General features: G+C 49.2%; 7 protein-coding genes across 7 annotated transcripts, besides 1 other annotated feature; 1 reads left to right on the plus strand and 6 right to left on the minus strand.

The window, feature by feature from the left end:
* Window positions 1–24,340: part of a sequence feature (contig 1.158 1..283337(-1)) that runs on past both edges of the window.
* On the minus strand, window positions 1,566–2,599 carry ANIA_08589 (uncharacterized protein; the record flags this gene model as incomplete). Its single annotated transcript, XM_676766.1, has 3 exons — window positions 1,566–1,749; window positions 2,177–2,356; window positions 2,499–2,599. The coding sequence occupies 3 exons, from the start codon at window positions 2,597–2,599 to the stop codon at window positions 1,566–1,568; spliced, it is 465 nt and encodes a 154-aa protein (XP_681858.1).
* On the plus strand, window positions 2,962–5,749 carry ANIA_08588 (FAD-dependent oxidoreductase; the record flags this gene model as incomplete). Its single annotated transcript, XM_676765.1, has 9 exons — window positions 2,962–2,979; window positions 3,010–3,182; window positions 3,277–3,310; window positions 3,928–3,959; window positions 4,012–4,195; window positions 4,255–5,146; window positions 5,222–5,420; window positions 5,533–5,583; window positions 5,707–5,749. The coding sequence occupies 9 exons, from the start codon at window positions 2,962–2,964 to the stop codon at window positions 5,747–5,749; spliced, it is 1,626 nt and encodes a 541-aa protein (XP_681857.1).
* ANIA_08587 (lactate 2-monooxygenase) lies at window positions 8,005–9,207 on the minus strand (the record flags this gene model as incomplete). Its single annotated transcript, XM_676764.1, has 1 exon — window positions 8,005–9,207. The coding sequence occupies one exon, from the start codon at window positions 9,205–9,207 to the stop codon at window positions 8,005–8,007; it is 1,203 nt and encodes a 400-aa protein (XP_681856.1).
* Window positions 11,937–12,928, minus strand: ANIA_08586 (uncharacterized protein; the record flags this gene model as incomplete). Its single annotated transcript, XM_676763.1, has 3 exons — window positions 11,937–12,353; window positions 12,757–12,822; window positions 12,917–12,928. The coding sequence occupies 3 exons, from the start codon at window positions 12,926–12,928 to the stop codon at window positions 11,937–11,939; spliced, it is 495 nt and encodes a 164-aa protein (XP_681855.1).
* ANIA_08585 (putative short-chain dehydrogenase) lies at window positions 15,090–16,406 on the minus strand (the record flags this gene model as incomplete). Its single annotated transcript, XM_676762.1, has 3 exons — window positions 15,090–15,128; window positions 15,388–15,436; window positions 15,493–16,406. 3 exons carry the CDS (start codon window positions 16,404–16,406, stop codon window positions 15,090–15,092), a joined length of 1,002 nt encoding a protein of 333 aa, XP_681854.1.
* On the minus strand, window positions 20,513–20,946 carry ANIA_08584 (Dabb family protein; the record flags this gene model as incomplete). The annotated part of the gene is made up of 3 exons (XM_676761.1): window positions 20,513–20,671; window positions 20,716–20,826; window positions 20,881–20,946. 3 exons carry the CDS (start codon window positions 20,944–20,946, stop codon window positions 20,513–20,515), a joined length of 336 nt encoding a protein of 111 aa, XP_681853.1.
* Window positions 21,687–22,805, minus strand: ANIA_08583 (aldehyde reductase II; the record flags this gene model as incomplete). Its single annotated transcript, XM_676760.1, has 3 exons — window positions 21,687–21,991; window positions 22,041–22,313; window positions 22,358–22,805. 3 exons carry the CDS (start codon window positions 22,803–22,805, stop codon window positions 21,687–21,689), a joined length of 1,026 nt encoding a protein of 341 aa, XP_681852.1.

Raw genomic sequence — 24,340 nt, forward strand, 5'->3', positions numbered from 1 at the left:
GAGTATGAGTAATAAGCGAGATCGTATTGCCGCAGTGGGTGCACTCTTCAACGCTAGTCAGCCAGCTAGCCAGTAGCTAGCTCAGCACCGGCATGGCGACCGGCATGGCCATTAGCTTTAGTAACCAATCCTGCTGTCTTCACTTCATGTTCATGTCCAATGCGGCCTTAAAACAGGGGCGAATGCCTCGCGTAAAAAAAAAAAAAAAAAAGAGAGAAAGGAACAGAGAAGGGAAGAAGACCTCCCTTCCCTCAGAAAACCTCAGGAAAGAAAAAAGAAAAAAAGAAAAAAAGAAAAAAACATATATAACATATATAACGTATATTTTCAGCACACTTCTGACAGGTATACCCAGGATCTGACTCGCCGGCCGCGGCCATGATCAATGCTCTTACATGGATGTCTCTGCTAATGATCATCAGCGTACCGGTATCTTCCTCTGGTTATAGCCCCGCACCTGAGATGGACATGGCCATCACTCCACAGTCGCCATGCTGCTCATAAAGTCCATGTTTCATGTGTTCTCAAGGCCGTCTGTGCGTTGGGCCATCTTAGCATTTGGCGGGAGGTATATCTTAATGCTAATGTATGCTGATATTTGCGCAACCATCAGCAACCATAAGACGGAGTCCTACAAGGCCACTTCAGGGTGTCCCAAAGTCTCCCTACATGCATCCTGGCCGCTAGATGCTTAAACCAGCGTCGACCAGGCCGTATCAACCGGCCGAAGATTTACCAGTGCGAATTCGGTGGCTTTTCCAGATCACTAGCACTCGACCTCGGGGAAAGAAAAGAAAAAGAAAAGAAATCTAAGCAGAAGAAAAAAACTAGAAATAATACAAGATGATGGGCCGTGGTAATCCAGTGATAGCGGTCGCAAAAAGCTTCCGTCGGTTGCTTTTGCCTCATCTTCATTCAGATATTATGGCGAACCCGACATTTTTGCCATTCGGCCGAATGCTAGAAACCCACTCCAGAAGAGTGCCACTCTTCTTTCCATGGAGAGCCATTAAAGGTGCGTCAAGCCTGCTATCCGTGCTCTGGCACGTCATGAACGGATACATTTCAGCACCAGCAATGTCAACAGGTGACCCAACATTACCGCTTTCCTCGAAACCTGCGTCAATGACGATGAATTGACTCAAGGGCAATAGTGACGCGTGACTGATCTACTGCTCGATATAGCGAAGCTTTTAGGACAGGTTTTAGGGATTTATTGGATTTGTTGGATTGATTTGCGATCGTGACTCCATTGTCAGCGATTTCGCTCGCCGACCGCCGCTTTTGGACGTTGCAAGACTCTATCAGCCGACCGCGAGCATCGATTGTCTTAACATCCATGCAATTTCTAGATGCAACCGGGCTTGCTGCCTAGTAACCCAGTAATCAAAATAGACCAAGCCGCAACAATTCGTGAGCAAAGAAACCCGCTATTCCTTCAGCGGGGGAACCGCCGACGAGACTGCTGAACAGAACGTAGATGAGGGCACGCCGCTTTAGACCGTAACAGCAAGTTGGTCTGCATCAGTGGAATTGGCAAGGAAGGCCTTAATCCGCGTTGATGCTCAGCAAGTGAGCAGTACGGAGAACGATTCCAGCACGACAGATAAGAGATGTCTACCGGCCATGGTGCCGCTGACGGTCATGACATCCTTGGCCTTGGGGCTTTGGAAGAATGGACGTTGCTCACAGTGTATGGACTCTAAAGCATAAACCTCACGGTTCTCGGTCATATTTGTCCAAGTATGGCTGACGGTTACAGTCGCCAGACAGCATACTAGAGCTACGTAGTACGAAATCCCCTGCCGGATGCATATCCACCTCTTACCCGCCCATCTTCTCAGTATACAGCCTTCTCTGTCGATCCTATACTGAGAATCGCCCAATTGGCTCATTAAGGCCATCTTTTACGAGCAGTTCACTTGTGACTCCTAGTAAAGTGCTAGGCCACGTCTACCCCGCCGCCCTCCCATACAGCTGCCGAAGTCTCCATCGCGAATCAAACTAGAGGCCACCTCTGCGGACACGACATCCCACGCGACAGGTTATGGTGTTCTAGGATATCTACCTGCTTCAGCGAAGCGATATATGTCCCCTTCATCCAGTGTTGATATGGTTGATTACTATAATGTGCTTATTGGTTGTCCTCTGTCGACAACAATATCAACAAACGTACATCGTCATGTTGACATCATTCTTTCCATCGCTGCGAGTTTCCTTCCAAATCCGGTTTGGTGATTTTGTAGGCTTGCTGCAGTGGAGTGAGAATCCATGCCTCTTCTGACTCTGTCGACTCGGCCGGTAGCTATCCGTAGCAGCTGACGACTGGTGCCACATGACAACTGTGTTGGCATTCCTAGAATACCCGGGCATTTTTTTTATGATAGTAATCATCTATACTGCTGGCATTGGGGCAGCTATATGTTGTTATTGTCAATGTGGGCTTGCTCGTGCTCTGCTGGTCGTGTATTCCGATTCGGGCTCCTGAAAAAGCTTACTTGGTTTCTTCCGCATCGCAAAGTAAATGCAGGATAATACCTGCTGGGTCCCGAAATGGCTGCTTTGGCAGACTGAGTATCTTGTCGGGAACTACAGACATGTTGGTTAGTCCTTACAAACCGAAATACGGACTCAGCAAGAGAACCACCAGATTCTACCGCATCTCAAAACTGAATGGCAGGCTAACATCAGCTGCTATCAAGAGGTGGAAGGCAAGAGGATGCCTTCGCATCCTGACCCTGTCTAAACCTCATTTCGCGCTTTCAAATGGCCTTATCGTACACGCCTATCTTCCATCGAGTGGATCACAATAAAACTGCGGTTTGGAGCTTTGAATCTCTTCCCCAGCACATCTCTACTTGTTTTAGCTTAATTTTTAGTTCCCTAGGAGTCGCCATCTCAGGGAATGGAGATCGTAAATCCTGCTACTTCGGCATTGGCGATCCATCCATTTACCACATGATGGGCATCTTGTGCGCCGTAAGTCGTAGATGGATATCGTCAGTAAAGGGTTCCAACCACCGCGCATTTGATAGATTGGCATCAATCGGCATTGCGCCCATCGAGAGCGTCGGCAGCGTCAGCAATGTCCGTGAGATTCTGGAAATCACGTTCTGGAGCAAGAAGCCAAACCATTACACTGGTTTCATCCAGTGGAGGATGACAGTCACCAACGCAAAATCGTGCGTCTGAACCACCGAATGAGTCCTTGTTAGGGCGATGTTTGTCAATCATATTCAGCTGACTAGATATGCTTAAATGCATGGAACGAGTCAGGATCCTAATAGCAAGGGCACATGAGGTTGATGCTGTAGGCAATGCCAACTGCAGACTCATTGGACGCTGAGGGTTTGTGTGTAAGTTGATTCTTCTCCGAGTACTAAGGCTCCAGCCTCTTTAAGCAGCATTCAAGTCAGTCCGAATTTTCATCATTTTATAGGATGACTCGGGAGAGGCGCACCTCCACTGTGCTGGTCGAGATAGAGGGGTCGCAATCGCAGTGCCCAACTGTAAACCGCCTCATTAGTCACTGTCGCCTCGTGTATAACCGCAATTTCACAAGCCTTGAAACACCGCAATGGCTTCTGGAGAGCTGTCGAAGTGGATGACGCTGGTGTCGTTATCGGTCGCAAGAATAAACCTTGATTGACTTAACGTTCAGCTTTGTCCATCCTTTAATCCGTTCTGCTCATTGTGCGAATCTACGCCTAGAACGCTATCAGTCAGTATCGTCAGATACTGAATCCCTGACGCGGTCATCGACAGTGGAAAAGCGGCGCGCCATCTAATTGTCGCGCTGGCGAGTCCCTCTTATTCGTAGACGAGGGCCAGGTCTAGCGCTGGAGCGGTTCCGTAGGAATAGAGAACGGAGCAGTTTGGCCGGCAGACTGTGAGGTGGACTCGCTGGCATGTTGTCCCTTATTCCAGATCGACGTGAGCGGGGTCAAGACGGGCGAAGCGTGAGTGGTGCATAGTGACGGGCTAGATTAGGTCTAGTTAAAAATATCGCAGGGTCTCGCGGACTGTCCTATTGGTGCAGTGCGAGAGATTCGTATATCAGCAGTGTCTCAGCTTACTTCCTCCCACTCTGACAACATCCCACTTTACGCGACCTCACCACCGTGGGAACATGGACCCAGTCCTCATCGTCGGCGCTGGTATAGTCGGCCTGACTCTCGGACAGGCCCTCAAACAGGTACCATCCTTTGACCTCTCTTCCTGTACCTTGGCCTTAAGAACGCTAAAATATCACAGAAAAACATCCCATTTGTAATCTACGAGCGAGACCCCCACCCCGACAGTCGTGGCCAAGGATGGGCTATAACTCTGCACTGGGCATTGCAATACATTGAGGCCCTCGTTCCCTCTGAGACCCTGCAACGCATCCAAGACGCCCAGGTAGACCCTGAAGTTGCTCGGAACGACAATGGCAATTTCCTCTTCATCAATCTGGCGACCGGCGAGCCGAAATTCAAAATCCCACCTTCGAAAAGGTGGCGCGTGAATCGGGAGAAAATGCGCAGAGCATTACTGGCCGGGATTGAAGAGCATGTGCATTTCGACAAACGGGTGGACGGAGTGACGTTTACAGAGGACGGGCGGCCGCAGCTCTTATTCTGTAACGGTGACGTAGAGGAGCATGTCGCCGGAAAGCTGGTAGTGGGCATGGAAGGCAGCCGGTCGACGGTGCGGCGCTTCCTTCGACCCGATGCCTACCGTAACGTCCAGCTTCCGGTACGATTTATTGGGGTCGCAGTTGATCTGACTGATGATGAGGTTGCTCCGCTGCGAAATATGGATCCCTTGCTCTTCCAAGGCTGCCATCCTGAAACGGGGGTCTACCTCTGGTTCTCAATCTTGGAGTCACCAGCGAACAATGTCAACGGACTCTGGCGCGTACAGATCAACCTCTCCTGGCCTGTGAAGACAGCAGACGACGAAGTGCCCAAAACTGACAAAGAGAGGCTCGCGCTTATGAAGAAGCGAGCGGCTGGGTTTGTGCCGTTCCTGTACGAAACCGTCCAGCGCATTCCCGATGGGACGCCGGTCGTTGAGGTCAGCCTCGCCGACTGGGAGTGTCTGCCGTGGGATAACAGAGATGGCAAAGTTACCTTGGCCAGCGACGCCGCACACGCCATGGTCATGTGTACGTTTTTCCGTTTTTCTCTCTGTCAGACCGGTGACGGTGATTAGGTTGCAATTGTGAAGCTGACAGGAACAGACCGCGGCGAAGCAGCAAACCACGGCCTTCTCGACATCTTTCACCTAATCGAAGCCATCGCGACTATCTATGCTGGGGGAGACCAAAAGGTCGCCATCGATGAGTACGAACGTGAGATGCGCGAGCGCACGGCGCCTGCTGTTCGGTTGAGTCGCCAGGCTTGTCTAGAAGCTCATGTTTGGGACCAGTTGAACGAGGGGTGTGCGATCCTCTCGAGGCGAAAGCTTGTTGTATAGATAGCGACTCCCAGCCTAGTATTCTAGCAGTATAGTGTCTGGATAGGTAGCTATATATATAAACACAAACCATAGTAATGAAAACAAGCCGCAGCAAGCCACAGAAAACTATAACAACCGCAACGGGTACTTTTTACTCTGAAATAAGGGTCCTGATATTAAGTTGTTATAGACTTAGGTTACAGAGTGAATCGCTTTCCCTTTTCCTGTTATCTACACGAATAGTCAAGTATACTCTGAGATCTGTAGGCATGGCACTGCTCATGAGTCTGCATGTTACCAGCCCAACTAGGTTTAACGTGTTGGACGAGCGGCCCAGGTGTCACCATTGATCCAATAATCGGCTCAAAGCAGGTGGCTACGTAATTGCCAAGAACTCTATCACCAAAAAGGCCCTAGCTCAGCCCGCCTGTCAGTGGTGCCTTCTTTCCAATGCGCATCCCATATCTACTCCGAGTAAAGCCTTTAAGCCGTGGTTCTTAGATAATGCAATCCCAACTTTGTAGTATTTTTAGAATAAGCATAGTTGGGGCGGACAAAGGTGATCCCAAAGCTCACGCAGCCGTGGCTGACGGCTAGCGATAGTATCCAATAAACATGACTGTCTGGTCACGGTGCAGGCGTTCGTCAGGCAGCTCAGCATAGAAAAGCTCCTGCCTCCGGGCGACAGGCGTCCCAAAAATGACTCATCAACTCTCGTCGAAGTCAGTCTAAGTCAGTGAGGCTGCTTTCTCGCGCCGATAGCCCCAGACATCCAGTCGCTCTATTACGGGAGTGTGCGCTTTTAAGGCGCCTCTGTGACATTGCGGGCTCAGTCTCGCTGATGCAGCCAGAGTGGCGGGGGCTGCGATGTTGTCTTGCATGTTACAATGGAAAATACACTGAGTATTTGGTAGGGTTTCTGATATGTCCGGAGTAACTGGGTACAACTTGAGCGTCGCCGCGCTATCAACAAATGTACCTCAGAAAGATGAATATCTCCCAATGTATTCTCGAAGCCCTGTGCCTGGTTTCAGCTGTATTTCAATAGGTAAAGTATGGTCTGAGCTCAGGATTTACGGCAGGCTGGTCGGCAGAAGTGCTACCAGTCTGCGCGTGGCTCGAGGTTGATATGGAAGCCGTTCAGATCCGGCGTGGCAATACCTTCGACAAGGAGGTATGAATGTTGCATAATTGAGCAGAGACGGATTTCCTGAGGAGGGAGCTTGCCAGCAGAGGCGAGCTCTAGCAGCAGGCCGTCTGTTGGCAAAAGCTCGAAATGACCCAGGAATGGGCAGAATCAAATGAGAACTCTGCTTGCCGGAGGACAAAAGTGAGGTCGAGGATGGGGAAATGGAAAGTGATACCGAAGACTTCGCAACTGAGGTTAAAGCCAATTAGTTCAACTTTGAATATATTCCTCTCTTTTACAAGCCTTAATATTCAATATATTTTCCGACCCTCCATCTGGATGAGACCATTGATAGCGAATTTTTTTCATTTCGGGCTTCAAAAGTTCGGGTTCGCTGACTGGCAAATTGAATTGGCCCTAAGTCAACGTAACGAGCTCAAAAGCCTGTAGTATATAGTAAATGTAATGAAGCATCTTCTGCATGTCCAGATCGGCTCGAACTTTACCTAATCACTGTCAGATTGGCTGCTATGGCCCCCATTCCAGTCATCAACCCTCTCCATTGCCTCTTTTTCTCAAAGAGCCAGACTGTTCAAACTCCCCTTGTTTCTCTCGTCCCGCCAGACCATCCGCCTGACTACTAGTACTTGCCTGCTAATCTCGTGCGGGTGGCCAACAGCCAGTCATCCAAACTCCCCAAAGAGAACATCGATAAACCCCGGTCCGCAGAAATCCAATGCGGCTCGAATCCAATCGATAGTATGTTCGATCATCTCATGACTGTTGCCTGCTGATGATGTTTTTACAGTACAATCCTTGGACAGCAGCGCGCTCGGTGACGGCACCGTGATTGGATGCGACTTGGTAAAAAGGTTGTAGAGTTGGGTAGTGGCCTCACCAGTCTCGTAAAGGGTGATATTTCGGCAGTATTGGTCTTGGGAGGTAAGAACCAATGCTAGGTATGACCGTTGCGATGGAGTGCTAGTGCCCCCTGTCACAGGCTATGACCTGGATCTTGGTTGTCGGCCATGCCCTCAACCTGGTTCTAAATAAGGTTTCTGCAACATCAGTGTACAGCTTCGGAAATTGCGGCCTCGAAGCTTAGGAAAGGAAATCCGTCCTCATAACTTTGGAAAAGGGATCCGTCGGCATACAGGTCCGGGAAGTCAGAAAAGTTGATAAAAGGAGGAGGAAGATATCTGCGCTTCTGTCTTTTGTTTCTTTCTCTAAGCTTGTGATACTCGTTTATACAGGACAGCCAGTTGAAAATAATACTGCCTACGCCCGTTACACCCCCTGCAGGGAGGTCAAGTATGTTGGTGCATACAGTCAATACTGCTTAGCAGATGAACACATCTCCTTACAGAAATGTTGAGCAAATCTAACTACAAAGTATAGATCTATCACAAGCTTCATTCCGCCAAGTCACAGCAAATTTACAGAATCCGCCTTAAAACTTCCCGATTGAGTTTCCTGCTCGAAATGTCCGGGACCCCTGACAGATGTAAAATCAACTGTAGATCCCCCAGCAGGCTCCTGATAACATGCCTCACCCCTTCCTGTCCACTGATGGCCAGTCCGTAGACGTACGGTCTCCCTACGAGCACCATCTTTGCTCCCAAGGCAAGCGCCTTGGCGATATCAGCACCGCATCTGACGCCAGAATCAAATAAGACTTCAATCTTCTGGCCGACTGCATCCACAATCTCAGGCAATACCTCGAGAGACCCAACTCCACCATCTTGCTGCCTCCCGCCGTGGTTGGATACCACAATGCCGTGCACGCCGACCTCAATAGCCCTCTTTGCGTCAGCGACTGTCTGAATTCCTTTCAACACAATTGGCCCATCCCAATGCTCCTTTAAGAAGCTGATATCCTCCCACCCGTGGCTTGTACCCGGGAAGATTGTATGCGCCCATTCCTGTGCTGCCTTCCCAACATCCTCCTCCACCTCGGCTCCATGCTTCTCCTTGAATCGTTTCCGGAAAACGGGATCCGAAAATCCTATCTCCACACCGATGTTATCGTTGCGTAGAAACGGATTATAACCATTGTCGAGATCACTAGGCCGCCAGCCGAGCATATACGTATCCAATGTTACAACAAGCACCTTATATCCATTCTCTTTGGCTCTTTTCAGCAGACTAGCCGTGATGTCGTGATGCTCGTTGCTGGGCCAATAGAGCTGGTACCATCTTGGCCCGTCTCTGTTTGCCTTCGCAACATTCTCGAGGCTTGTTGACGTCGCCGTGCTCAATATAAACGTGACGCCTTCCTCCCCTGCGGCCTTCGCAGCCGCTGATTCACCCTCCTGATGGAAAATCCTCTGCACGCCCACAGGTGCCAGGGCGAGAGGATACTCGTACTCGTCCCCAAATAAAGTGGTTTTCAGATTCGTGAAATTAGCCTTGACTAATCGCGAGGGTACGATGCCCCATTTCTTGAACGCGGCACGATTGTTATCGTCTGTCTGTCTGGTTCCTGCTGAGCCCCAGACGTAGCCAAAGCTGTCGGCCGAGAGACGCTCTTTTGCGAGAGCTTCCCATGCCAATGGGTCGAAGGTTACGGGGGGTTTGGTGTCATGCAGGCCCGCGATGAAAGTTTCAGTTGAGTAGGTCAGGGGGTCGGGCTTGGCCATGATTATAGAGTTTGAGCTTGTGGACATAAGGTTTGAAGCTGAGTGTGAAGAGCATAAGATACAATACCATTACAAGGTCATTGAGGAAGACTGTAGCCTTATATATCCAATGACGTCGATATTACAGCTTGTCCAACCCTGTACTCGGAAGTATATATCAGGAATTTAGACCCACAAGCCGACGTAACCGGAGAAAAGGCATCAGACCGTTCGGTCAATCGGTATTAATCCTCGGTCAAATGAGCTTGTTAAACGAGCGCAAAGCTTGGCAATTAAGCTTATCTATATTTAAAAGACTGAAGTAAACCATGACTCATACCACGTCAAGAAAAGGAAGCTCTGTGTCTGGTCAGTCCAGTAAGAGGACGCAAATAGTCAAAGTATTCCAAGTGTCTTGGTCTCGGCCTCCAATCTTCATCTAAACTGCGCTTGTTAGGGTCTGATTCCTGGCACTCTGTTGATGGCTTTCTATGCCATTACATTGGCAAGTATTTCCGCGCAACATTAGCTTTGTGCTCAAGGCGGCTAAATATCTAATTCCGCCCTGTCTTTTTTAAGGCAGTGTGCCAACAGATGTGGCAACCTTTATTGAATGCCTCTAGTCACTTATAGATATCATGCTATCGGCCAAAGACATTCATTTGAGTCGTGTCTTGCAAGTGCGTTTTCAATGCTGGTGTACTATTTAAAAGGAACATTTGCAAATCAAATACCCATCGTTCTCTTTCCAACCATCATAGCTCTTGATTCGACAATTTTTTTTTTCTTTTTTTTTTGGCTTGCAAAATGCGAGGGTGCCAATGAGGAACACATGAGATCCGGACTATAGTGCTGTTACTGCCATGATTACCTATTACACCATTGACATAAAGGAGCACACAAGCCACAGGAGACAATTGGCGGGAGAAGGCAGATACAGTAAGATGAGAAAGAGAAAGCTGTTGGTAGGGATGTACTTCATGAATAATAAACAGAGCAATTCATCCAGGTGTAATAAAATCTACTTACAGAGTAATATGGTCCTTCCCTGTACGTACCTAAGGTTTACCTGCCACTGCCCTTTTTGAGGCCTTTATTGATTGACTTCTTCACCATCGCAGGAGCTTTCCCAGTCATTGTCTGTTCTCATCTAGGACAACGCGTCTTATCATCATATTGGTAGAATTAGTTAAATGTGTGGTGAGAATTATATCAGACTAGTTTACCAACTACTATATTCTCCTGATCTAAACCCAGTCAAGGGTTTTCACAGAGATGAAGGCTTCTGCTAGATGTAAATGGCCAACCTATCCGCATGAGCCCAAACGCGGCTTCGGCGCTGCCTTGAATGATATGTTGATACTGTTGGTAACCAAAAGCACAGTACAGGAGAAGCTTCAGCATGCAAACATAACTAAAGAAACACTCTTGGAGAGCACAAGATTCTAAAGATAACTTTTCCAGTGGATCCACATTAACTCAACCTGGACGGTGTTAGCAGTAGTCTTGTCGGATCGTCCCGCGCGCCCTCTGCCCCACGATGATAGGGGGCCAGTGGGACCGAAAGCAGAAAATGATATCTATTACCAGATCATATAGTTGAATACTACTGAATATTACTTTATTCAAAAAAGATACCGTATCCCGAGGCACATCCTGCTTAAATTTTTGCTCGAATTCCTCCGCACGTCTTGTCTAGTGAGACCCTATTCCTGAAATGGATTCGGATGCTCAGTCAGTGGAAGGACTCTCATGTAGTTGGCTGAATCGAAACACGTCAGCAGGCGCCCATCAACATCAGCTCGAAGCTGGGCTTCAGGCCTCGCAGGAGGCTATTATCTTACTATCAGGACAACTACCAGAGGGATGTCCCCTCGGGAAGGAAGCAAAAAATTTCTGAGGAAGCGCTTCGCGTGGAATCGACGATTTGGCAAGAAAAAGAATGGCACTCCAGCAGATAATCCAAGGCCAGGTTCAAGAGGAGATAATGAGGACTCTGCGATCTCCAACTCCGTGCACATACAGAGTGTTGGCGAAGGCGGTTATATCATGATTGCTTATGGCCGCCGGGAACATTATCGAGTCGTTCCGCGACGACCTAGGGATAGAATTGTAAAGAAGAGCCTGTAGATCGGTGACTGATTCGGCGGCGAATCGTAAAGTTGCAACTTCGAGTGGATCCTGAGCACGTACGTTGGCAACAATTCTCGGAAAAGTATCCCTTCGCGTACGCCTCCCTGGCAGAAGCGAGCTTCTCTGATACCGTGAGGGATAGCTTCCGTCAGTGCTTTCACTAGAAACGCGACTGCTGGGACCTGTTCTCTCGTCGCCTGTCAGAAACACGAAAGATAGAATGTGCTTTGCGAGCAACCTTTTCCAGATCCGTGCTCTCGAATCTATCTCTACAACGGCATAGCCATTGATCTGAGATTTTGGATAGTGATTCTCATCTTGTTGGTCTACGTAGAGCAGGAGGTATCCCCAACCGCGAAACCCACCACCAGATAGATAGATAGTATACCCGCCTTCACGCTTTGCTCTCTCTTGAAGAGTCACTGGGATCTGTTTACGGTAAGCGTCTCGAAAGTCGGATACCATCTCCTCATGAAGCTTCCCCAAAGCCAAGTCAGCTTCATGCTTAGATTTGCCTTGCTTCAAGTCAAGAATTATTCGACTTATGGCTGCGGCTTTATACGAAAAGCTGAACGAACCTGAGGGCTGGTACGCACATAACCGTTTTGCGAAATAATCTATGTTATTTGGGTACTGTCTTCTCCAAGGTTCATCATGAGCCCTTCGATATCAGAAAACCCGCTTGCAATACGGCCTTCATCTTCCTTCCTCAAGAGCCGCAGATGGAGCCCAGTGCTGGATACGATGGCTTGAAAAAACCCTGCTGAATTAATTGCCTCGCGAGTTGCCTCAGTGGCAACAACCTGAATGTTCTGTTCCTGTACTCCCAGATCCATGCACACTAGCTTGAATCTGATAAGGGCTGCAACCACACTATCGATAACTTGATCAGGAATCGGCACCCGATCACCACTTTCTGAGTCGAACTGGCAGTCATAGAGCGATATTCCGAGACGATGTGCATGCAGTGTAGGAAGGATACGCGAAAGAGTTGGTGAGAGATCTGACACTGAAGCGAATACCGTTACTGAAAGCTAGTCAGGGAGAATACAGTAACCATTGTAATATATCATTGAAGAGGAGATGTAGCGTAGCCATTATCCCTCAGGTCAATGTCGCGCTGCAGGTATGGTGAATAGACAGAGGTAGAATACCTTCCCATATCAAGAATGCCTCTCAGGTGAGGACCTGGGATCCACTCCTTACTCCAATCATGAACACGAAAGTAGGACTCGTTTTCGTTACTGCGACCTCCATTGAGCAGGCTTTTAGGCAACGGCCCAAAACCACAGTTCTGACGAGGTATTGCATGCTTCATCCTTTTAATTCAACGAAAAGGTTATAGGGTTATGAGTGCTCACAGGACCTGAGTCTTGAGAGCAGAGACACAAGGCTCGCAGAGTTCAACAATCATGGTCTCAGTTTACTTTTACTAACATTCATGTTGGGCTGACGGCGGGTCAGTCGACCCTTCAATCCCAACGTGTGACCGAACTTAATTAACTGGATATAACAACAGTAGACACTTCAACGCCGATGTCTAGATGTCAGTCTTTCAGTTGGTAGGGAGTCTGCAGGAAAAATATTGGCTGCTTACCCAGCCGATCATGTCTAATGAACAAATAGAGATGAGCAGCTGAAACGACCGGGAGCTTGGAAATCATGGTGGCCTGGTGGCATCTGCACTCTACCCGAGAGATAAAATCATTGTGTGACAGTCTGTCAGACACTGCTTTAACTTGGTCATGCACACCATGACCGGGCACAGATGGATCTTGGGAAACTGTACTCAAGTGACACATAGTACTCAACCTGAGCCAATTGAGTTGCTCAATGCATGGGAAACACTCAGAGCTCAAGTGCATATTGCTACAGAAAAAGTGCTCAAGGATCCTAAAGCGGCAGCAGAGCGTCTTCATAAGCTTGAGATAACTGGCTATATAGCATACACTGAAGCTCAACTTGATATCCCTACAATAATATAAAGTCGGCTTCAGAGTTATCAAACTCCGGGTAGGGGCTGGTTCTAGACTTATCTGATCCACCGACACAGGTTTTGGAGCGGGCTGTCCAAGATCGAACTGCTATGGGTTAAGCAGGTAAGCATGACCTGACCCAAATATCTCAATAACCCCAAATAAACCAAAGAGGTTACTATTATCAAACGCCACTATCACTCTGCCAAATCGCATTTATATAGCTGGCTTGCTCGTGACATTTCCTAGCCGATCTACTATGCTGTGATCTTACCTATCATCATCAGGTCTTCTAGCTAATACCCAAACTTCAGGATATATTATGTGAATGTGGATAGAATCAGATGCTCTTCGTTCTCAGCTACAACTGGAGCCGAGTCGGCTTAACGCCTCATAGTGGCAGGTGCAGTTCCAGCTGCTGATGTGGCCGACTTCCTGGTGGATTTCGTGCTCATCGTCTGGCCGTTCCGCATCCGGCCGTTCCATGAGTACCTGAAGCGTAGACCGCGGCGCAGAGACATGTCTTAGATTCCGGGTCCTAGGGCAATGCCCCCAAGCCGAACAACACCAGGACCCGCATCCACGTCGAGGCCCGGCGTTAGATCATGATTGCGTTTCCCAGTGCGCGTATGCCACGGCTGATGCGAACCTGCCCCGAAAAGTTAGAGGCCAAGCCGAAGATGGATTACGGACGCCGTGTACTAGTAAGCGATCTGCATCCCATTAGTTCACAACAGAGTGCACAGAGGTACTGTCAAACTTTAGCTTATAAATGCCGGACTGTAAAGTACTAGGACATTTTACCATATACGCCGTCGCCTTTCCTGCAACCACCTGCTCGTGGAGTGGCTGGTTATATTGCCTTGCTATAGACGCGGCACGGGTCTGCATGGTCTGTTGCCAGTACGATGAGGTCTGATCTGCAGTGTTCTAGTACCTAGACGCCAAATGGCGGGCTGGGTAGGGATGGGGGTAGCAACAGTGTTGTTTGGGTTCTTCAGGGCCTGCTGTATATGGTATAGCTCGCAGGTGCTGTGTGATCACAGAACCGATTCTAGTGCAAGTTTCGAAATAATTCTACCCTGCCTGATGGGCTGTCTTAAAATCAGCATGGCTGGAGCAGTCTCTGACCGGCTAACGGGGAGCCTCCGGAACTACGAGAGATCCGACACGTAGGACGGTCGCTCCTCCACCTGCTAATCGTAATGGAATAGGTGAAGGGCTGTAAGCTGTATCTTGGCAGTAAATGCTCTTATGACATCGGCTTCGATATTGGCGGCTTGTAAACCGTGCCCAGGCTGAAAAGTGCCCGAGTCACGCTCGCCGACCAATAGCAGGAATTTTTCACTGATGGCTGCTTGGATTGATCGGATTATTATCCGAATGACAAAGCCAATTTTACGCTTGGTCGCATATTATTTTAGGCCAAGAACCTCGGCCTCTATGTAAGGAATGAGACTCAGTTTGACTGGCAACAAGAGCAAAATAAGTCGTCCGCAGCTTGAGGCTACCCAGTAGGCACAGAGATGGTACAAACCGAAAACATAATTGGTTTTCAGCGGTCTAGGGAAGGACAAACGCCCTCCAGCTTTGGTAGCTCGCTAGAAAAGGTTTGGAGCAGCACTGGTTATAAGTATATTCTGGTACGCGACTGAGAGCCCCTCATCCCCGTCCTGGTTGCGTCAAGCCATTAAGGTGAACTGATTATTCTTTTAGAGTCACCAGTGATTCAAGCAACTTCCGGAAACGGTATTCTAAGCCGTAGCCTAAACCTGGCAGAGCATATTCTTTTCTTCAACTGTGCTCAGAAGTTGACTGTGAATGACGGGCTTCCTATTTATGGGTTATTGTATGGCAACTATCGTCTATATTGACAAACGAAGACGTCTTAGGTTGTGACTGTTCGGCTGTAGACGTCGGCGAGATTATAGTACCCATCGAAGAACGGTAGAGTGGAGTTGCTGCTCATGAGAAAGAAAGCCAAGTAATGGTCCAGTATAAACCACGACATATCGTGGTCGCCATATCCTCAATACTCAGTACCAAGCTCAGGATCAACCCCCCGCAGTATCTCAATGATTTCCTTCCATACCTTCTTCTTATATGCCGCCTCGTTAGGGTCCGTCACTAGCTTCCCCGGCCTAAGTCGTCGGGTTAGCATGAATTCATCAATTTCATCGAAAAAATGATATCTCACGTAGTGATCGCTTGGTTCTCCAACCACTTTCCATGGGAGGCTATGCCGCGGGTTGCACTATCCAAGAGTGTTTTGCTCCCTTCCTGCGCAGATCTGGCAACCAGGGCCTCGATCACCTTTAGAAACCACGGCACACTCTCCCTGGTCAACAATTCCGACTTGCAGAACCCAGGTGCCACCGAATTAACTACGACGAGCGGGTCTCCCTGTGTAGATCTAGGCACTAACCGAGCAATATCCTCCGTCATCAAGATAGCCATCAATTTCGACACCCCGTAACGCTCAATCGGACCTCCCAATCTCTGAGATTTGGCCCATTGGCCCTGGTCATTCAAGACGGGGAAAATGCGATCTGCCGTACGCTCAGGGAATTTGACGGATTCATGACTGTCGCTCGTGACTATGACCAGATGCGGCCTTTGCCAGTCTTGCGGATGCTGTTCGGCGGTGTGACGCAACAAGGGCAACAGTTTCAGACTGAGAAGCGCCGTGGAGAGCACGTTGATTTGGAGGTGTCTCTCCCAACCATCGGGGGTGACAGCCCACATTACTGAGGCTATACCAGCATTCATGATCGCCAAGTCGAGGCGACCATTCTCACCCGCAACATAGTTTCGTGCTCTTTCTGCAAAGGCTTGGACGCTAGCGAAAGATTCAAGGTCGATCGGCCAGACAAGGACTTTGTTTCTGCCCGAGTTGCCAGTACTCGATTCAATATCGGCTTTGGCCTCCTCTCCTTTGGAGAGGGTGCGAACGCCTAAGATGACCGTGGCGGCGCCGAGGGCCAGGGCGTGCCGGGCGGCTTCGCGGCCGAGGCCAGTATTGCCCCCAGTGATGAGGATAGTCTTCCCATCAACGGCGGATGCGGGTGGAAGTGTCAGTTTTGTGAAGAGCTGGCCAAATAGCCCGCCCATGATAGGCACTCAGTATTGGTGATGTCTTGAGATAGGTCGCTGGGTCAGGCCGTTGACTATGTGGGTGGAGAGCGCGTATAAGCTAGAAGTGGGGATCGCTCCCTTCATATCAGGACACAGACCCAGTTTCGACGTGTCGGGTTATAAGCAGCCAAGAATACTTCCCATAAGCACAGAGGTCTGTGAGGCGGATCGTCGTAGGCGGGATCTATCTCTACCTAAGACCAGCTCTTAACCTAGTATAGGGGATGTCTGGCGTTCAGACTACAAGACAAAGTCTTCTTGCCAGGTTGCCTGAAATATATTCATATCTATGGCTATATCTATATAATAATTCTTGATAACTCAGCAGCAATAGCCAGGTTTTGCTGTTTGAGGCTCTTTTGTTATCTGCGGAGGCTGATAGCCAATGGTGGGTTGCAGGACGATCATGTTGGCAGCCTTGTCTCCGAGCAGGGTCTAACGCCGTTAACTCCAGTCTTTGTTAGCAACATGGGGAGAGAGATGTTCTAACCGGCTCTATGGCTTAACCCCGATCCCAGGATCAGCCACAACTTCGAACCCAGTTATCTTGGCAGAACGAGCACAGTCTCCTTCGGCTCGAGTCGGCCAATGGTTGCATCAAAGTGAGATGAGCGCCTTGTCGTCAGCCAAGAAATTTCAGTGGCTGAAGGGATCCGCGAGCGCAAAATCAGGGCTTGATCGTCGTATATAACAAATCAGGTAAGTGGAGAGGATGTGACGTTACAAAGTGATTTTCATGCAGCGCGGCATATAAAATCGCCTTCAGCAGTGTCTGGAGTGACTAAATTGGGTGGCTCTGTAGACTGCTGACAGGGAAGATCACCGCGAAGCAAATATTAGAATCACGGAACTTGAAGGACATTTCCCAGACGGAAATTTGGATATCGTTCCTAGGCAGATCCTCCAAGATCTCCAGTTGTAGCTGTGGAAATTAGCGAACTGCCTTGATAGAGATTCCAACACCTGCTTGGTAAGATAGTCATCATATTTCCTGAGCGACTTAGTGTTATATTTTATTAAGGTCTCGATATCTTTCATCCTTGCATTCAAAGTCATCAAGTCTGTCAACGGAGAGCACCTCATTCACCTAAAGCTTCAACACGAAACACTTTGGGAGAAGCAGTTTCTAGCTGCCCAAGCCAGCAATCTTGTTTGGATTCCTCTAGACAGCGCTAGTTTCGTGGAATCAAGCACCGCAGGTATCAGCTGTGGTTGCCACTCCGGAATTTGGGACACAAAATGACTGCTAGCACGGTTTTATACATGAGGCACTCGTACAAAGCTTCTATGGCCCGAAACCGAGCCATTAGATAGCTTATAACGACCCGGAGCTGATTTCTGGATAAGCCTTTGCATCAGTTTAGTTAAAGTTAGGAATGCTTGCCATGCCATCCAGCGGAGCCTCAATGTATAACTAGTAACGTCTACTTTCTGATCGCGATGCTGGACAGTATCCTAACGTACTGACTTCAATAAGATTTTGTTGCTGAGGTGGAAAAGTTCATACTCAGCAAGTTTTGAATTGTACGGTCCCTGGACGAGCTTATATCGGAATATTGTTATATAGTTGCTCTATTATCTTACCGCAGGTCCTCCAGCAGAACTGAATCTGGGAAATTCGGCTGACAGCCGAGCTGGAGCGGGTTCCGGCTGTCCAGCAATACTAATAGCGGATTGCGGGTGATCGACCTTACTTCAACAACCCAGTTTACACTGCGAGCTTCTTACAACTACCATCCTCCCAACCTCTTAAAGACCATATATTCCTTTTTCAATCGAAAGCATGTGTGCTCGGCATGAAACAGATAGAATTGGCTCACCCAAAACAGCTATGTTCGGCGCATGAGACAGACCGAGCCCAACAGCCTCTCAATAAGACTTAGCAAAATGATTTATCCGTTCAGCGTGGCTCCTTTGGGAGCGCTTTCAGTGTCGTATTTGGGCGTCCCTATTGTAGTCGAGGGAAGTTTGGCTTAAGTAGGAAAGCAACAGCCCCGCCATGACTCTGCTAGCCATCTATCACCGTAGGAGCCCATGTTGGCGGCGCAAGACGACGAATACACAGCCGCCATTGAAAAGGGTTCGATAGTACAGGATTCCACTGAAGTGCCCCAAATCGCGTCCCTCCAGAAATAATGGAGGATCCTCCGAACCCACAGCAGTTGTTGAGAATAAACGCTGACAACAACCGCTGGGATCGGTCGTGCGCAGTGATTGAATATTTTCGTGGTGATGCTGCAGAAAAGAGCTTGCAACTTTCTATTCCCAAACTCCTTCGTGCACCTTCTTCAAGATATCCCCTGCTCTTCGAGCGAATTGAGAGATCCAGTGCCAGCAAAACAGTACGAAACCTATGACAATCTTTCCCTATCCATTGGAACGGGCGCTAGTGGAAGCTTTGACAGGGTGCGATTGATGAGAAACAGATACAGGTGTTTGCGCGTGGAGCGAGACACTGAGGTCTGGTTTCTATAATGACAGGATACCTAGAGGTCGATAATGGTGTCCTTGATGATTGTCCGGAGGAAAAGACAGTGGAATTGTGAAGTCACAGTTTTGGTCGAGTTCATGAAGCCGATTTCGGTCTCTTTCACCAACACATTACAGAGCGCATCGGCCCAGGAAGATAAATGCCGATAGGTATGAGGGGAATTTTATTTAGCAGTGATTTCCACTCAGCGTCAGCTACGGAGTAACTGTTGCCGTTCACCGCCAGTTCTAGATGTTACTCTCTTATCCGCCATGGCAGCAAACAGTGCTGTGGCGTATTCGAATATACTATGCCCTTGGGGTGAATCAAGTAGAGTGTCGGGAATAGTGGTTGAAATTAGCCTCAATATTATCTGACGGCAGCACTAATGGCACTCAGCAGCAAGTTGAAGCCCGCGTAACTGTCAGTGTCATTCCATTACCATGGCAGCAAAGTGTTCATCGTCTGCGTTTACGAGAATGGCCTTTTTCTGGTCAGGGAAGATAAATTTCAGCAGTTTCTGGCAAAGGTTCACATGAACTCTTAATGAAGCCATACTGGAGTCCCTAGGGCCTTTCATGGTTGTGCTGAAATTGCTGTACTGCGAACAACGACCAAACCCTGAATTACGCCTGCCCTTTAGTGATCCTGGTTACAGAAGCAGTGACTGCTATAGGCATCTTAAAGGTTCTCCGCACACATAGCTGCAGACTACAATTCTGGCAACATAATCTTATATCTCTCCTTTACCCATTGTTTGGGAACTCCGAGCTGCTTTCTCAACAACAGCGTTGATCGTGCAGGTATATCATTAAGCTGTTTGGTAGAGCTTCTTGGCGAGGAGTAGCTGGTTAGTCATCCATGATGGAAGATACTGGGGAGCAATAGCGTCTGGGCTGTATTGGACGCGCAGGCCGGGGTGATAGGATTCAACAGAAACATGCAGCAGGCTCGTCTGTTTTGATTGATTTACGCAGCTTTGCAGAAAACTACCTCCTTGCTCGATTCCTGTGACATCCACAGCCGACCCGCCCTTTTGGCTACTCTTGGTCCTGTACGAACCAGAGCAGCATTGATCTGTTGCTACCCTAGGCTCTGAACACTCACTGGCTTTCGTTCCCGGTGACTCATCTGGATATTTGCGTCATGATCGTGGCAGATTGATCATATCAGCCAAAAAAAGCAAACGAGACAGCCTCGATGCTGGTGTATAGCCGGAGCAACGAACACCAGCACCACTATAACCGGCCACCACCGTACCGCTGCGTGGCCTCCACTTCAACCTAGGCAAATGGTGCTGGATCCACCACACTCCCTGGGTTGACGGAAAAGAACTTGCTCTTTATGGTGAGCAACGGAGCACTCTTACTCGTGACCAGTGGCCACTGCCAATTCGTATATCGCGGTTGCCTACGGTTCTAGCTGCTCTACATGCAATTTGAATTGCTTTTCAGAGGTACCATGGAATACTTGTAACAACACTTTACGGCCGATTTCAATACGATTCGCTATCTGCATTGCTTTTTCCTTAGGTGAGGGGCGTTCGTGCTACGCTCTCCTGAATACAACCGGGAGCTCCGGAACATAGTGTATTTCGTGCAGAAGAAGCCATTCACAGAATGAGCCCAGGAGTGAAGTCTAGGCACAGAAATGTCTCGACCACCGGCGCAATTCGGGGTCCAAGTTCCAGGTGGACGGGATCCTTGGAGACGTAGTAGTCGCGATCCTCTCGGCTCTCGAACTGGGCCACAAACGCATGCGTCATCCCATGCTGCTGTATGTTAGTACATTATGTGGAATAGATTGGAGAGCTACCTGGGCGCCTTCAGGGGAGTGGTCTTTGCCACCAACGTAGGATTTAATGTAGGGCTTCTGGGTCCGTGGCAAAATGCACTTCTCCTTGAGGGCTACAACCTCACGGCACACCTATACTTTTTTTAGCAAAGGTCAGATGTTCTAAGTGCGTGTATAAAAGCTCACCTCTTCGATCTTCTCGTCACTCGTTCCATCCTTGAAGCGGAAGACAACGATATGTGTCACAGACATAGTAAGACGTATGTTGCAAGCTTAGGGGTTTTCTGGGTACATTGAGAATATCTCAGAGGGGAATTCGAGTGGCGGAAATATACTCGTAAATATACACAACCTGGAGAGATAGCACAAGCGCGAGTTCCTTCATAGGCACTGCATGGAGGGGTATCCGTTGTTTCACCTGGGTACACGGTTGAGGGGAGTTTGGGACACTACCTCTACGAGAAATTCTGGACTGATAGCAGCTATAACAACATCATTCTTTCAGCAGGTAAGCCAATTGTCACAGTTTCTCCAGTATGTCGAGGAGTCAATTCTGAACTGGTCCGCGTCACCAACAACACGGGAGTGCTGGTCAGGGTTCTAGATAAAGCAAAAGTGGACAGATTGGTTCCGTCACGCGATGCACTGATACTCCATACACTTCTATCTAAAGTACCTGGAATGCGTTCCTACTTGCAGACGCACAAAAGCGTTTATCCCAGACCCAGGCAACCGAGTGGACCCCTTGATATGCAGTTCGGGGAACTCGTTATGTCTTGCAAGCCATGGCAGGACAGGTCGCCAGCTGCGAAGTATATTCCGCAACGATGCTACCTTTAGGGAGTTGCTGCAGCAGGGGACAAACCACGGCATCGTCGGGCTGGCGGAGCTGTCCATAAGCGGTACCTGTCGGTCCCCATCTGCTGACAGAGCTGCACTCGCAGAACAGATGTCACGATGATTGGATAGCTATCTGTGGTCCTCAATGCAAGCTACCAATACCCTTCTAGGCCAGCCGCAAGACTTTCTTTCAAGCTAACCCAGCCCTTGGTACCGAAGAACTCATTCATTAATGCCTCTGCCTCTGGAGCGTCTTCGATCTCGCTGAGATCCCTGCCTTCATTCTTGGGACAAGGCGGCAGATGTATATTATCTGGTCGGAGCTCATGAAGAATGGTAAGGATATCGGTCCAGTTAAACGCCTGCGCGAACGCGAAGATGCGCTTTCCTACTGCAGACGGGCTCAGGAGAGCAACGACGTGGAGCCTCGCGGTGTCCTCAACGTCCACAAACCATTCTGGCGAAAGTCAACCATGGAAAGCAATGAGGGGATGCAGGGATTTTACGGGGCGGGAAACGGCGAATGACGGAGTCATTGCCATGGAGCAGGTTGGCGGTCTCAGTCATGCTGGTTGCAGGAATCTCCGGACACAGAATGCGCCCGTAGTTGGTATTAGGCACGATGGAGTTGAACCCAAAATGGGGCTGGTTTTGCTGCACCCAGTTCCAAGCCTCCTTTTCAGCCGAAGTCTTGGAGGCACTGTACACCAGGTACCCCCTCTCGTTCTCCGGGGTGTCCTTGTCCCAAGCGGCATCAATACAAGCATCATGCCATGTTTCTAGTGGTGCGTTAGCTGCTTTCAAGTTAAAGGGGTCGTCCTACCTCGTGTGATTCGCACCCCTTCTTTATTCGGCACCGAGATGTACGCCGCGGTCGACGAAGAGGTATACACTACCCTCTTGACCTGCGGCTGTTGCATTGCAGCCTTCAGCGCATTCTGCACTCCTTGCACCATCTGGGGCACGACCTGTTCGGGGTTGGGTTTCATTGACATGTCGGAAGCCACATGCGCGATTCCCTGGACCCCCTCGACGGCGACCTGCCATGCCCCCCGCTGTGTCAGGTCTGGAAGGATAAAAGACTCAAAACGGCCAGTCCCATACTTGGCGTCGAAGAAGGCGGTTAACCAGGGCTTTGGAGAGCGAAGGGTGCCTCGAACTCGATACCCCATGGAGAGCAGAATATTGCAGACATGCGAGGCAATGTAGCCGTTAGCGCCGGTCACGAGTATCGTGGCGCCAACAGGAATAACATAGAGACTGCTGTTCATAGCTGCTTGTAATTTAGACCTATAATAAGAGTATGAAAGTAACGGCAACGGGTTCAGGGGGTTGCAATGGCTAGATATATTTCCAGTCTGGTTAGGGCATTAGGTAAACCTATCTATTGAGGACCTTTTAAAATAGCTACTCTTTTCTGAAAGTCGCAGAACACGTCCATTTCCTGCAGGGAGAATCGACAGTTAGCTGGTTTGTGATTAAGGCCTGTTCTGCCTACCTGGTACAGCTTGGTCTGTGACTGCCTGATTTGCTTGCAGCCAAGGTCAACTTGAAACCGCCCCTCGTCGTCCACGCACGAGACTTATTCTTGCTGCAATTCGCTACGCCTGGCCCGCCGATGGCAAAGAGAAATAAAGCCCTGGTTGCCCCGAGCTCCCGCGTCTCGCTGGCTATATGGCCCCTAATCTGGCAGCTCGAATATGTATGCTAACATCCACTGGCTGCAGGATCCCCTCATTGATCCAGAACTGGACGCTTTTCCAGGTCGCGAAAACCCGCATATTCACGCATATCACGTTCCTCGCGCACAATTCCTTGGTTGCTTCTCAGGTTAGCGAGCATAGTGGCTGAAGAGCGACAAAGAGAAACCCCGGTTGTCCAATCCGTCAGAGTCGTCCCGGGAACTAGCGGCCAGGGACTCCATAGTGTTTGCTAAAGACATGGTTGCGTTGCTTTTTTATGTCTCAGCCTAGCCATGGCACTTAAGTGCACTGCGACCTTGCTTCCCTCCTGCCAATAGTCACTCGAAACTTCGGGCTCTGACGGATCTAATGATAAGGCCTCGGGTGAACTGAGAGTCCTGGCGAAGCAGACCATATTCATGCGCATTCGTTACGTTGGGGTATTCCCGGAATGTTCGGAGGCCATCAGTTGAGGCTGCACAGCTCATCAATGTTACACGTCAATTGCAATCCCGACTGCACACCCTCTAGGAGATGATGTGGAATGCCGATACAGTATGAAAATCGTCGCATACAAAAAGACAAACCGGGATCACGCGGAATATACCTGGAAACCCAAGGCATCGGACGACCAGCCGCTTGTCCTTTCCAGAGTGAATAGATGCAGTTCCAGATGAAATCCAAAAGCTAGTTATATCCTGGTCCAGCTGTGAAATTTACTTGAGAATGACCATTCTGCGGCTACCGGGATTGAGTAGGACTGGCGAGCAATGCAACCTCGTAAATCGAGCCAGCGCCTGGTTTCAAGTGGTCCCCGAATTCCCGCCAATTGATACGTCAATGGCTGTTCCCTCAAGGGAGATCCTCCATTGACTGTCTAGGGAACGCATGTGCGGACGACAGATGGTGCCGTATCAAGAGTAGGATTGCCCAGTAGATTCCGTGCGAGAGAAGAATCAAGCCCCGTCCAGCTGCAAGAGTCTCCGCACTTCTCACCGACTAGGCGACTTGGTCAAGCTGTAGCAATCCCGGAGAATGGGACATGGAAGTCTTGACTCGCCTTGCAGAAGATACAGGAGGGGAGAACAGTGATCCTAGCGCGAGAGTTCGGTAATCTGACCTGA

The sequence above is a fragment of the Aspergillus nidulans genome, chromosome III (assembly GCF_000011425.1).
Source record: "Aspergillus nidulans FGSC A4 chromosome III".
Classification (NCBI taxonomy): domain Eukaryota; kingdom Fungi; phylum Ascomycota; class Eurotiomycetes; order Eurotiales; family Aspergillaceae; genus Aspergillus; species Aspergillus nidulans.